Raw genomic sequence first — 15,380 nt, 5'->3', positions numbered from 1 at the left:
ATGATATTAGTGGATGTGCAGGTAAAACTTTGGATGTGGAAGGCTCCTTTAGGGCTTTGGACAGAGGTGAGGGAGGAGGTGTGGGCGCAGATTTTACAGTTCCTGCGGTGGCAGGGGAAGGTGCCAGGATGGGAGGGTGGGTTGTAGGGGGTCGTGGACCTGACCAGGTGGTCACGGAGGGAACTGTCTTTGCGGAAGGCGGAAAGGGGTGGGGAGGGAAATATATCCCTGGTGGTGGGGTCTGTTTGGAGGTGGCGGAAATGTCAGCGGATGATTTGGTGTATGCGAAGGTTGGTAGGGTGGAAGGTGAGCACCAGGGGCGTTCTGTCTGTCTTACGGTTGGAAGGGTGGGGTCTGAGGGCAGAAGCGTGGGATGTGGACGAGATGCATTGGAGGGCATCTTTAACCACGTGGGAAGATGCCCTCCAATGCATCTCGTCCACATCCCGCACCTCTGCCCTCAGACCCCACCCCTTGGATGCTGCCTGAACTGCCATGCTTTTCCAGCACCACTAATCCAGAATCCCTACTTATTGAGCTGATCAGGTCCGAAAGGACATAGCTTCTGGACTGGATGTGTGGCAGGTGATGAGGGATCCAAAACGAGGGAAAAACATACTTGACCTCAAGTATACCAATCTGCTGGCTGCAGATGCATCTGAACATGACATTATCGGAAAGAGTGACCTGTGCACAGCATTTGTGGAAATGATGTCCTGCGTTCACATTTGGAGTACCCTGCATCGTGTTGTGCAGCACTATCACCATGCTAAATGGGATAGTCTTCAAACAGATCTAGCAATTTGATTTTGCTAAGCATCCTCCACTGCAGCCTTTGAGATACATGTCAAAAACAGAATTGTCAAGCAGAAACCGATAGCAAGCTCTGTACCCATGAGGATGGTCTTAACTGATCTTTTGCTTCATGTCACACTACATGTAAATCCACTATATTGTTCGTAAAATCTTCCTTGCTGTTCTGTTTTGACATTGTTACCTTGATAATTTATTATTATCACTTTATCTTAATTAGTTTGTACAGTTTGGATTATTTGTTAGTTTGGTTAAACCCTTGTCATGCGACTCTTATACCCGTTATGTTGTTCCAGCATGAGGAAGGGTCACTAGACCTGAAATATTAACTCTTCACAGATGCTGCCAGAGCTGCTGAACTTTTTCATTAACTTCTGTTTTAGTTTCTGATTTACAGCATCTGCAGTTCTTCCAACTTGTTTTATTCCAGCCATTTGGTTTGTCTCTAGCGCCATCTTATTTTTGACTTTTTGTAGTTATCTCTCAGCCTTAATCAGTTGAATCATAGGTCAAACTTTTCTGCTATTGAGATTTTACTCACACTGATACTTTTGACCACCTGCGAAGACTAGTTATTCAGCTCTTCTCTCACTATTTGTACTTATCTTTTGACAGTCTTAATTATCTGGAATTATCTTGTCATTATCTCTCTGCCTATAAATTCTGGGCCTGTGCACTTCCCTCCACTTCACCTGATGAAGGAGCAATGCTCCAAAACCTTTTGATTTCAAACAAACCTGTTGGATTATAACCTGATGTCATGTGACATCTGACTCAAGACTGGGTATCCATGACGCGCTGTGGGCCATCAACAGCAGTAGAATTCTACTCCAGCACAGCCTGCAACCTTATTGCCTGGCAACTTCCCCACTCGACCATTACCGTTAAGCCAGGGGATCAATCTTGGTTCAATGGAGAGTTCAGGAAGGGCATGCCAGAAGCTGCACTAGGCACACCTAAAAATGAGGTGTCCAACTGGTGAAGCTCCCAAACAGGGTTACTTATGTAACAATAAGCATAAGCAGCAAGTGACCTATAGAACTAAGTGATCCCACAATTAATAGGTCAGATCAACAGTCTGGAGTCCTGCCATAACAAGTCATGAATGGTGGTGGACAATTAAACAGCTCACTGGAGGAGAAGGTTCCATAAATATCTCCATCCTCAATGATGGGAGCCCAACACCTAAGTGCAAAAGATAAGGCTGAAGCATTTGCAACAATCTCCAGTCAAAATTGCTAAGTGGATGATCCATCCCGTCTTGTTCCAGTAGTTCCCAGAATTACACGTACCTATCTTCAGCCAATTTGATTCACTCCACATGATATCGAGCAACAGTTGGAGGCACTAGATGCAGCAAAGGCTTTGAGACCTGAGAACATTTCAGGAACAGTACTGAAGACTTGTGCTCCCCTAGCCAAACTGTTCCAGTAACAGCATTGGCATCTACCCGACAATGTGGAAATTTGCCTTGGCATGTTCTGCTGACAAAAAGCAGGACAAATTCAGCCTGGCCAATTACTGCCCCATCTCTCTATTCTCTGTCATCAGTAAAAGGTGGAAGGTGTCATCAACAGTGCTATCAAGCAGCACCTGCTCAGCAATAATCTGTTCACTGATGCCTAGTTTGGGTTCTGCCAGGCCACTCAGGCCTTGACCTCAATACAGCCTTGGTTAAAGCATGGACAAAAAGCTGAATTCCAAAGGTGAGATGAGAGTGACAGCCCTTGACATCAAGGCTGCGTTCAACAGTGCGTGGCATCAAGGACCCCTCGCAGAACTGGAATCGGTGGGTATCGGGGCAAAGTCTCCACTGGTTGGAGTCATACCTGACACATAGGAATATAGTTTTGGTTGTAGGGGGTCAGTCATCTCAGCTCCAGGACGTCTCTGCCAGGAATTCTTCAGGGTCATGTCCTCGGCCCAACCATCTTCAGCTGCTTCATCAATGACCTTCCCTCCATTATGAGGTCAGAAGTTCACCAATGATTGCACAATATTTAGCACCATTTGCAGCATTGCAAATACTGTAGCAGTCCATGTTCAAATGCAACAAGATCTGGACAATATCCAGGCTTGGGCTGACAAATGGTAGGTCACATTTGTACCATGCAAATGCCAGGCAATGGCGATCTCCAATAAGAGAGCATAAAATCACTCCCTTGACATTCAATGGTGTTGCCAGCACTGAATCCCCCACTATCAACACTCTTGGGAATACCATTGCTCAAACTCAACTGAACTAGCCACGTAAGCATAGTGGCAACAAAAGCCGGTTAAAGGATAAGAATATTGTGGTGAATAACTCACACCTGGTTCCCCAAAGCCTGTCCACCAATACATGGCACAAGTCAGGAATGTGATGGCATGCTTCCCACTTGCCTGGATGAGAGCAGCTCCAACAGCACTTGAGCTTGACATCATCCAGGACAAAGCTGTCCACCTGATTGGTGCCACATCCACAAACATCCACTTTCTGCTATTTGCAAGATGAATTTGAGAAATTTACCAAAAATCCTAGATTCCCTCCCTATGTGCATTGTGGGTCAATTGTGGGACTGCAGCAGTTTAAGAAGGCAGCACATCACTACCTTCTCAAGGGGAACTCGAAGGGCAGTAAATGCTGACCAGTGGTGTCTATGTCCTACAAGTAAATTAAAGAAAAGGCTTGAAGCGTTGAATGGCCTCCTGCTATCTTCATTATTTCTATGTGAAGGCAATATTAAAATGTATCATATCTCTGCACTTTTCAGAAATGTAACCAGTGGAAATTTTTCACTGAGCTCATGAAGAGAGATTGGTAGAGTTGTGTTAAGGTGTCCAGTGCCTATGGTATATTGTTAGCAGGCACAGAAGTAATGGATGAGTGGTTGGAAGACTAGCTAATTGTCAATACACTACATATCTTTGGACAATACCACTGATTTATGGCAGAGAGAGGCAGTTTCTCCAGAGATAATGGTCTGTGGGACAGTTTGTCTTCAGTAAGAGTTGAACAGGGGCACTGAAGATGATTTGGAAAAGAATCATGACCATCTCAAAGGGTGCAGAGGGGTTGAGAAGGACCCATGCCTCTCAAAAAAATATAATTTTTGACTTTGATTAGGGACTTTTCAATGATGTAACTGGTTCAAAAACATTGGGTAAATTCAGACAAAAACTTGGGGGAATGTTGGGGTTGGATTTGGGAGGCGACAGTACATTTAAAGGCTTTGGAGAAGTATAGCAATTGTAGATAGTCCAGTAGTTTGTAAGGGTAGTTGCTGTGCTTTGAAAGCTTGGAGAGGGAAATTATAATGTTAGGGAGGCAGGAGAGTACTTGATGAGAAGGATCTATTTACATTGTCCCTGAGCATGGATGACAGGAAGGAAAGATGGATTTAGCTATTTAGTAGAATTGGTACCAGAGCATAGAAGATGTCTTATGCCCTGCTTGGAGTGTTACCAAGGAGCAATATGTCGATAAGAAAGTAGAATGGACCAAGTATAGTTTTATTACTTTGAGCACTTAGGTGATTCATGTGAAAGGGACCTCGCGTCTTTGTTGATATGGGAGGCATGGCCAATATAAATGCTTCTGTCTAAATGTTTTGTTCTGTACATCCTTGCTTACTATGATCTGTCTGTACTGTGTAAACAAAGCTCTTCATTACATTTTGGTACAAGTGACAATAAGTCAATCAGTATGTATGGTCTTACCGGTATCTCAAGACAAGAAACAGACTGGTGCAATAAATCCTTCTGAAGTATACAAGATGTTGAGCATAGCTACTGAAATATGGTCACCCTACGATATACTGAAGTACTGATACTGACAAAAATGCCAATCAGGATCCTTGTGAATTTCTGCAGTGCTTCTTGTAGATAGTATATACTGCTGCTACTGAGCGTCAGTGATGGAAGGAGTGGATGCTCGTGGGTGTGGTGCCAATCAAGTGGACTGCTTTTTCCTGGATGGTGTCAAGCTGCTTGAGTATTGTTGGAGTTGCACCCATCCAAGCAAGTGGGGATTTCCATCATACTACTAATGTGCGCCTTGTAGGCGATGGACCAGGCTATGGAGAGGTCAGGAGATGGGTTATTCATCGCAGTATTTTTAGCTTCTGATCTCCCATTGCAATCACTGTTTACATGGTGAGTCTGATTGCATTTCTGGTCATTGGTATTTCCCAGAATGTTGAGAGGGGAGGAGAAATAGGATTAAGAGGAGAAATGCTTTACAAACTTAAAGCTTAATTTTATCTTATTTCAGAAACCTCATTTAAAGATATTTGTCAACAGATTAAATGCTTCTGGTGTGACTGATTAGTTTGTGGCCCAATATTATTTGGGAGATAGCTGAACCTTCTTGACACATGAGCTTTGCCAATAGATTTCTCTGGTCTAACAGCCAACCCTGCTGTTTTAATCATAACAAAGCCTTTGTGCTTAAGTTTGGTAGAATAATGAATGACTAGTTCCTACTATTTAATTTGTAGTTTAAAATGCAGTTTTAGATCAGTTGTCAGTTAATTATCATAATGTGTGATGAGCTTTTTATAATGTTCTGCTGAGGTCTAATTTGATTGTAGATTTTTTTAAAAAAATTAGTTTTACTATTGCCTTCATGTTTGTTCAAGTCATCGTTGAAGAATAAGAAACCTTCAAGTGATTTATATCCATGGATTAAGTGTCAGGGTTAAAATAACTGTGCCAACCATTTTGAAATCCTTTTTTATGGCAAGTCTGAGACTGAGGTCTGGTTAGCTGAAGATTGAAACTGTCTTGTTTACAGAAGTGTTTTCTTAACATTAATCTGCAAAGCACTGCTACCCTTGTGTGTCGTAATGATACATTAAAAAATAGCAATGTGTGGGGACAGCCAAAGAAAGTTGTTGCATTGTTCTGGCAAGCAAAATTTAAGCTTCTGTATAATATGTCTCTTTTTTTAAAAAAAAATAATGAATACAAAAGTTTTCCAGAAATAACATTTCATTTTAGAGTTCAATATGTCTCTTTTTTTAAAAAAAATAATGAATACAAAAGTTTTCCAGAAATAGCATTTCATTTTAGAGTTCAATGGTGTAAAATTGGACTATCTAGCTGCACTTTCTTTTTGTTTGCCTGAATAGAGATGTAATATTTCCTGGTGATAAATATTATAATTATCTTGTGTTTAAAATTTCAATCCCAAGTGATGATAAAATTATAATTAATATTAAAACATGTTAACCGTCTGCATAAATCATACAATAAAACGTGCTTCAGATCGCCACAAATTCACATGACCTTTAGTTAGCATTTGATCATAACACCTATCCACCTCCTAATTTGCAAAACTTCAGAAGTTAAGTTTGGAATGTTATATGCTAAATAAAAATTAAATAAAGTTTTCATGTTGCATGGCAGTATTCAGTATTTACAATTTGCATTCAACAAAATGCAATCATATTGCATGTAATGCTGTTGTTTCCAGCTGTTTCCACCATTTGTAACATGATCATTGTAAACATATGCATCTACCTTTTTATTAAAGTAAGTTAGCTGTTATTATAGCATCAAAGAATCCCTACAGTGCAGAAGCAGGTCATTCGGTCCATTGAGTCCATCCATACCCTCCGAAGAGCATCCCACCCAGACTCTTCTCCCCCACCCCACTCAACCACCCTATCCCTGTAACCCTGCATTCACCATCTCCCATAGTACCAACCAGCAAGTGCTAATTCGTTTGACACAATAACCTGCAATATGAATTCCTAAATGAAAACTAATGTTTAGTTAACATATTTGAAGAACAGAACATATTAAAATTTATTCCACTTGTAACATTTCTGTCAAGCATGCAAAGCTGTATTTCTACATTAAAAGTATTATTGTTGCCACCCACAGGACCTTTGACAAAATACCTTCCATTTCTCCCCAAGCACCATTACTCTTCAGTATCCCAAAGATCTGTCCTATGTGCTCTTTATATTCAGCATTTATTTCCCCTTGGCAACTTCCTGTGAAGACATGGGTGAAGTTTCCATGATACTTCAACTTTTAATAGTTTAGCAAACAATTGAATTCATTTTTTTTTCTTTTAGCTCTCCTGGTTTGTGGCCTGTGCAGCCTTCAGGTGTTGGTTAGGTTTTTGGGTGGATATGCATCTTTGTAAGGTGGTTTACAAAAATATTGAAATTATTGCAATGCAGCCCAATTTTATTTGCTTCAGAAATGCAGCTGATTTCTCGAGCAATTTATTTGCATTTGTGATTTTATTTGAATCTATTGTTAGGGTTATTTAAACTCTCTGCCAAATATTCAGCTTTTTACATGATATAGTTATACCAGATTTAATCATAATCAACCACAGGTTAAACATTATTTCCAATTTTATTATTATAAGCATTCATACCTTTGGGAGCACTTCTCCACACTAAATGCATACTGACCTGAAAACTGCCCAAGTATGTCCTGTGCATAAATAGCAGAATGAATACAACTCAACCCATTTTCTGTCTCTAGTCTATTCTCTTTCATTAGCTTTTGCTTAGCAAAAACTGCTTGCTGATGCTGAGTTTGAGTTCTGCCCAGATCTCTTCACTCCTGATCCCATTATAGCCTTAGTCCAAACGTGAAACCAGAGCTGAATTCCACAAGTGAGATGAGTGGCTGTCCTTGAATCAAGGCAATGTTTGAGAGAGTAAAGCTGGCAAAGCTGGTGTCAATGGGGATGAGGAGGGTAACTCTGCAGAATGGAGCATTACCTAGCACAAAGGAAGATGTTTGTGCTTGAAGGTCAGTTGAACCAGACCAGCACATCACTGCAAGAGATTGTGCTGTGTCCTCGGCCCAACCATGTTCAACTGCTTCATAAATGACCTTCGCTCCATTAGAAGTTTAGAAGTGAGCATATTGATTTCAATTTTAGGCCCCATTCATGACTCAGATTTTGACACAGTCCATGATTGTGTAGCAACACCTGGTCAACTTCCAGGCTTAGGATGATGTGGTTAGCGCAAGTGCTACATGCCACTTCAATGGCAAACAATAGCGTATGACTTCATGAGAGAATCTCCTCAATGGCAGCTCAGTGGTTAGCACTGATGACTCTCAATGCCAAGGATTCTAGTTCGATTCCATCCTCTGGTGGCTATTCCCTCTGTCTGCGTGTGTTTCCTTGCACTGTCCAAAGATGCACTCATTAAGTGAAATAGCCATGGGCATTGCAAGGTTACAGGGATAGTCTAAGGGGTGTGTCTGGGTGGGATGTTCTTCAGAGGACTGGTGTGGACTCGATTGGCTGAATATCCTGCTTTTCCACACTGTAGGGATTCTACAAATATAACAATTACATTCAATGGGTTTTCCATCACTGACCTCTCCACTTGTACCATTCTGGAGGAGGGAGTGGCCATGGACCAGAAACTGAACTGAACTAGCCATATAAAATGCTACAAGATTTTATGGTATCTTGTACTATTATAGTAATCTTCCTCTGCACACCATCCAGAAAGAAAGCAACCTGCTTGATTGGCACCCCTTCTGCCACTTTCAACCGCCCATTCAATCACTTCAATACCAGTGCACAAGGAATAATGGGTACTGTCTACAAGATCCACTGCAATAATTCAGGGCACCTTTGACAAGCACCCTAACATGACCTTTACCATTCAGAAGGACCAAAGCAGCGGATGCATTGAACACTGCATCTGCAAGTTCCCTAACAAATCTCTTATTATCTTGACTTGGAAATATTTCACTGTTCCTTCTGTGGTTCTGGATCAACATCTTGGAGCAATATATGCTGGTCAAGCCAGTGACTTCTAAATCTGTGAACAATTTTTTTTCTTAAACTCCGCATCAATTACTTTGACCATTATTATGTATAGCAGGCATAACTATTTAGAAATCTGTATTAGGCATAAGGTTTGTCTGGTTTAATGTAATTTATGTAAGATTATGTATCTATTGAAAGAAACTGGAGACTCAAGATATCACAGGATAAATAAAAATGCCAAAGATTGCAATTAAAAGTCACTTTTTGCACTTGCAATGTTGAGATCTCCCAAACCTGTATAATTGACACATACTCAGATTTGAGTGCTGGGGGTCACAGACAATTTTGTAGTTGGCTGTTGTTTGATGGACGAACATAAAATGTGGGGAGACGTTGGAGTATTGTAATAACTTTGAATCTGCTACACCACAGAAATGGTTTGAGTTGAGATTACAGTTGTATCTATGCATAAATTCAGAAGAAACTGGACATCATAATGTTTTGCATTGTATAATGCATTATAAGCAGCAGATGCTGTTAACCTGACCCAAGTTCCATCAGGGTGATTTTTGACTTTCCAGAAAATGATTTTTGAACTGTCATTATATGCTTTAGTATTTTCATAAACCATATTCAAATGCCTGCTAATTTCATAGAGTCCTCGACTTCATGGCTAATCCACCCAACCTGCACATCCCTGGACACTGAGCAATTTAGCATGGCCAGTCGACCTAACCTGCACATCTTTGGACTGTGGGAGGAAATGAGAGTGCCTGAAGGAAACCCATGCAGAAACGGGGAGAATGTGCAAACTCTACACAGACGGTCGCCCAAGGGTGGAATTGAACCTGGGTCTCTGGCACTGCGAGGCAGCAGTGCTGCCATTGAGCCACCATGCCGTCCCTTCTGAATTATTTTGTGATAAATCAGACTTTTGAGAGGTATCTCTGAATATTGTCTGTGCTTTTCCTTTCTTTTTAGGTGGTTATTCAGCAGACCATGCAGTCATTAAAATATTCTGGATTGTGGTGGAGAATTTCACGAATGATGAAAAGCGCAAGTTGCTGAAGTTTGTCACCAGTTGCTCTCGACCCCCTCTGCTGGGATTTAAGGTACAGAATTCAGAAATATTTTGTATGTTTTGTTTTCTGAATATTTAGATGGGATTCAAATTCTATGTTTTTAAATGTTTACATAAGCAATACAAAAACATGTCTTTCTCCGCACGAGTCATGAATAACTTCTGAATTAAAGTGCAACGTTGAGAAGGATTGATTTCCTGTTCTCAGCAGCAAAATATAAATGGTATAACACAATGTGCCTATTAATGCACATTAGAGTAGAAAAACACGAATTCAATTATATAATCTATAGCATGACAATATAATCTGTGTTCCTCAACTTCTATTGCCTTTTAGCAGTGGTGGTCTTTGAGACTGGGAGCATCTTTTCTTTATTCTTTTGAGAATTGTGTGTGAGACTGGTAAGGTACAGCCAGCATTTGTTGCCTATCCCTAATTAACCTTGAACTGATTTGCTCTTGAGGCCATTTCATATCCCCAGATTATTAGCCTGGGTTTCTGGATTGCATATCTAATGATATTACCTTCATAGGGGCCTCAGAATACCAAGGGGCAATAACAAACTAAGCTTGAGACCTAGACCAACCACACAGATACCCGTCATTTGTGTCAAGCCTTACATGACATAACAGGCTATAAAGCAAAGTCAAACAGAATCGTGGGCAACCGTATATCCCTTCCCAATGAGCTCAATGCATTCTATACTCGCTTTGAACAGGAGGACAATGAAACAATGGCACCTCTACCAATAGTCACCACTGCAGACGTTAAATTGGTTGTCTTGCAACCCACGGAAAGTGACCAGTCCAGATGTCGTCCCTGGCAATGCACTCCGATCTTGTGCATACCATTTGGCAGGACTATTCACAGACATCTGATGATTGGAAATCCCCATCTGCTTTAAGAAGACCACCATTATCCCAGTACCAAAAGAAAATCATGCAACATGCCTCAATGATTACCACCGGATGGCTCTGACCTCCATAATTAAGTGCTTTGAGAGGTTAGTCATGGCTCATATCGACTCGAGCCTCCCAAATTGCCTTGATCTTTTGCAATACGCCTACCTGCACAACAGGTTTGCAGCAGACGCCATCTTCTTGGCCCTACACTCATCCCAACAACATCTGGATAGCAAGGATACCTCCATCAGGCTCCTACTTTAGTTCTGCCTTCAACACCATAATTCCAAACAAACTCATCTCTAACTCTGAGACCTAGGTCTCAGCTCCCCCCTCTCTAATTGGATCCTCAACTTTCTGACCCATAGACCACAAACAGTAAGAACTGGTGACAACATCACCTCCGTAATAATCCTTAACACCAGTGCTCCGCAGGGCTGCATACTCAGCCCCCTACTATACTCCTATTGCAACCACGACTCAGTGGCCAAATTCAGCCCAACACTCTTTCAAAGTTTTCTGACGACACTATTTGCTAGGGCAAATCTCAAACAACAACAAGACAGCATACAGGAAAGAGAGCGAGTACTTAGCGGCATGGTGTAAAGCTGACAATGTCTCCATAAATATCAGCAAAATGAAGGAACTGGTCATTGACTTCAGGAAGTGGAGTGCAGGGCATGCCCCTGTCTGCATCAACGGTGCTGAGGTGGAGATGTTCAAGTTCTGGGAGTGATGATCACCAACAATCTGTCCTGGTCCACCCATTTCAACGCAATGGTCAAGAAAGCACAAGAATGTCTCCACTTGCTCAGGAGGCTTAGGAAATTCAGCATGTCCACAAGGTTTCTTACCAATTTTTATAGATGTACCATTGTAATGCACCCGGATAGAATGCTTACTGAGTGGGTTTGGCAACTGCTCTGCCCAAGAGCATAAGAAACTAGAGAGTTGTGAACACAGCCCAGTCCATCGAGTAAACCAGCCTTCCATTCAATGATTCAATCTATACTTCCTGCTGCCTTGGGGAAACAACTAACATTAATCAAAGACCCCTTCCAACTTTGTCATACTCTCTTCCACCCTTTTCCATCAGGCAGAAGGTAAACAGTTTGTAAACACATACAAATAGACCCAGGTTCAATTCTTGCCTCAGGCAACTATCTGTATGAAGTTTGTACATTCTCCCAGTTTTTGGGTGGGTTTCCTCTGGGTGCTCTGGTTTCCTCCCACAGTCCAAAAATGTGCAGGTTAGGTGAATTGGCCATGCTAAATTGCCCGTACTGTTAGGTGAAGGGGTAAATGTAGGGCAATGGGTCTGTGGGGGGGGGGGGGGGAATTGCTCTTCGGAGGGTTGGTGTGAACTTGTTGGGCTGAAGGGCCTGTTTCTACACTGTAAGTAATCTAATCAACTGGAAATAGATTTAAGAACAGCCTCTTCCCCGCTGCTAGCAAGACATCTAAATGGAATTCTCAAATTTTAAATTTAATGTTGACCTCGGTCTCTGTGTACCTTCTCTATAGCCATAACATTGTATTCCTTGCTCTGTTCTATTACCCTAATTCACCGTGCATGGTATGATCTGCATGCAAAAGGTACCTTTTCACCGTCCCTAGGCGCATATAACAATAATAAATCAGATTACCACTCCACCTCTGTCCTGCCTACTTCAAGGGCAATTAGGGATGGGCAACAATGCATTGCCAGCGATGTCACATTTAATGCAAATTTCTTTTTGAAGAACTGAATGGTTTGCTAGGCCATTTCAGAGCACAATTAAGAGTCACCTACATTGCCGTGCACCTTTATCAGACCTCCGCTAAGGACAGCAATGCCACCTGCTTCAATCTGTCTATTTAACTGAAGTGTTTCAACCTTCAAATGTTTCTCGTAAAACTTTTCTGCTCTTTCTCTAAAGTCGTCATGTCCTTGGACAAAATATCTCAGTTTTTGTCGTGAGAACCGCAGTTAATGTTTCAAGTGCAGTAACCCTGACGAAGGGTCACTGGGCTCAAGGTTAATGCTGCTTAACAGATACTGCCAGACCTTCTGAGTTTCTCCAGCACTGTGTTTCAGATTTCTAGCATGTTTAAAATTCATCATAATTTCTTGCTTTTCTACTCTTGGCCATTATTTATAGAGCCCAGAATCCATAATGCCTTTACAACACTTATTTTTCCACCCACCTTGAAATGTTTAAGTTATGCAGATATATCCACCATCAGATCTCTGTTACAGAAACTCCCAATATTGTTGTCTGAAGAATTACCCTCTTTTTAGTTTATGTTGTCTCTTTGTTCTTCTTCTCAGTGTACTGGGCACTACTTGGTGTTAAGTTTATCAGCTATCTGTCTGCCTTTATCTTCTGAAGTCTTTCACTATCCTATTAGCAATTCACTGTACTTTTGTTTGTGCCAACCTGAAATCTTAAATTTTAAACCTACAGTATAAATATATGTACAAACAAACATGGAGCCAGAGTAGGCCGTTTGGCCCCTTGGGCTTGCTCTGCTGTTGAATTGAATTGAACTTATTGTCATGTGTACTGAGGCACAATGAAAAGCTTTGTCTTGCGAGCAATTCGGGCAGATCACATTGTTAAATAGCATAGGTAAGTAAATAATAGGTAAACAGCGGCAATAACAAAAACACAGATACAGGCGAACATTAAGAGTTTGAGTCCATTCAGTATTCTAACAACAGTAGGGTAGAAACTGTTTCGAAACCGGCTGGTTTGTGTTCAGGCTTCCGTACTTCTCCCCAATGATAGAGGTTTTAGAAAAATATTGCCAGGATGAGATGGATCTTTGAGAATGCTGGTGGCCTTTCCTTGACAGCGGGCCTGGGAGATGGATTCTATAGATGGGAGGTTGGCCTTTGTGATTGTCCGGGCTGAGTTCACCCTCTCTGTAACCATCTCGGATCTTGAATGGTACAGTTGCTATACCAGGTAGTGATACATCCAGGAGAAAGTGAGGACTGCAGATGCTGGAGATCAGAGCTGAAAAATGTGTTGCTGGAAAAGCGCAGCAGGTCAGGCAGCATCCAAGGAGCAGGAGAATCGACGTTTCGGGCATAAGCCTTTACTGGGGTAAGGTGGGGGGAGGGGAAATGAGGAAACTGGTGAAGTCTACATTGATGCCCTGGGGTTGAAGAATTCTGAGGCGGAAGGCCCCTGGTTCTGGACTCCCCAGTCATTTGGAAATTCTTCCGATGTTAACCCTGTCTAGTCCTATTTGAATTTTTATGTTTCTGAGATTTTCCCTTATTCTTCTAAGTTTCAGTGAATATTGTCCTACTGATTCAGTTTCTCTTCATGTGTTAGTCCTGCCATCCCAGGAATCAGTCTGTTCCACTCCTTCCATAGCTTGAACCACCAACTTAGATAAAGAATGAGGAACCTCAGTTATGTAGAGAAATTGGGACTGTTTTCTTGCAAGAAAAGTGGATTCAAGATGAAATTTGATCAAGATTTTCAAAATCATTAGGTTTAAACTGAGAGGGTATGGTTAAGATGTTCCCTTTGGTTGGAACTAGAAGATGCAGACTTAGTCATTTGCAAAAGGTGCACAGCAACATAAGAAAATCTTTTTCATGCAGCAAGTGGCTAAGAATAGAAACATAGAACATAGGAGTAGGCCATTTGGTTCTTCAAGCAGCTGCTTTCCCAGTCATCACATTCATGGGTGATCATTCGACTCGATAACCTGTTCTGCTTTTCCGCCATATCATTCGATCCCTTTAGACCCAAATTCTATATCTATCTATCTCCTCAAATCTTGCAATGTTTTGGTCTCAACTGCTTTCTGTGGTGTCTCACGGTTCTCTGGGTGAAGAAATTTCTCCTCATCTCAGTCCTAAATAGTTGCCTTGTATCCTTATGCTGTGGTGGAGGAAACCACTTTAGTCTTTAAAATGAAAATGAGATCTTTCATTATCTGACAACCAACAGTTTGCATGGCAATGGAAAAAGACAAAGGAGCGGCACTAGATTAATTGCTTCTTTGGAAAGACAACACATAAATAGACCTTCTGTACTCTGTTCAGTGATTTTATGTGTTTAAATTAACAAAGATTCTATGCCTTGTCAACAGGTTTATTAACGTGTTCTGCCACCTTTAAAGATTTTGTGCACAAACATCCATGCTGTTTTTATGTCATACCCCAGTCCATCTCTTGAAATTTACTGTTGTGTAATATGAGAATTTGTATCTTCTATCACAATTTTGAAGTTATGGCCTCTGTTTGGTTAGGAATATATTCATGTACATTAAACATAGCCTTATATTTGTGCCAGTTTGTGTGAACAGTTTGTTTGGCTGACGAGGGAAGTAAAGAAACATATAAAGTTAAAAGAGAGAAAGTATAACATAGCTAAGATAAGTGGGAAAACTGAGGACTGGGAAGCTTTTAAAGAACAACAGAGGATTTCTAAGAAGGAAATACGCAGAGGAAAAATGAGGTACGAAGGTAAACTGGCCAAGAATATTAAGGAGGACAGTAAAAGCTTTTTTAGGTATGTGCAAGGCAAAAAAATGGTTAGGACAAAAATTGGGCCCTTGAAGACAGAAACAGGGGAATATATTACGAGGAACAAAGAAATGGCAGAGGAATTAAATGGGTACTTCAGATCTGTGTTCACTGGGGAAGACACAAGCAATCTCCCTGAGGTAACAGTGGCTGAAGGACCTGAACTGAAGGGAATTTATATTTGCCAGGAATTGGTGATGGACAGACTGTTGGGTCTGAAGGTTAATAAGTCCCCAGGGCCTGATGATCTACATCCCAGGGTACTGAAGGAGGTAGCTCGGGAAATCGTGGATGCGTTGGTGATTATTTCC

The 15,380-nt window shown here is 41.3% G+C and overlaps 1 protein-coding gene across 2 annotated transcripts in view; it reads left to right on the top strand.

Moving 5' to 3' along the window:
- ube3c (ubiquitin protein ligase E3C) overlaps positions 1-15,380 on the top strand; it is a 177,268-nt gene that overhangs the window by 154,818 nt on the left and 7,070 nt on the right. For both annotated transcript variants that reach the window (XM_043690704.1, XM_043690705.1), the window contains exon 23: positions 9,536-9,666. In XM_043690704.1, the coding sequence (XP_043546639.1) occupies positions 9,536-9,666 (131 nt within the window). The remainder of the gene's footprint in view (positions 1-9,535; positions 9,667-15,380) is intronic.

The sequence above is a fragment of the Chiloscyllium plagiosum genome, chromosome 5, assembly GCF_004010195.1.
Source record: "Chiloscyllium plagiosum isolate BGI_BamShark_2017 chromosome 5, ASM401019v2, whole genome shotgun sequence".
In the NCBI taxonomy this organism is placed as follows: domain Eukaryota; kingdom Metazoa; phylum Chordata; class Chondrichthyes; order Orectolobiformes; family Hemiscylliidae; genus Chiloscyllium; species Chiloscyllium plagiosum.
This window is presented reverse-complemented; position numbering and strand designations above follow the sequence as displayed.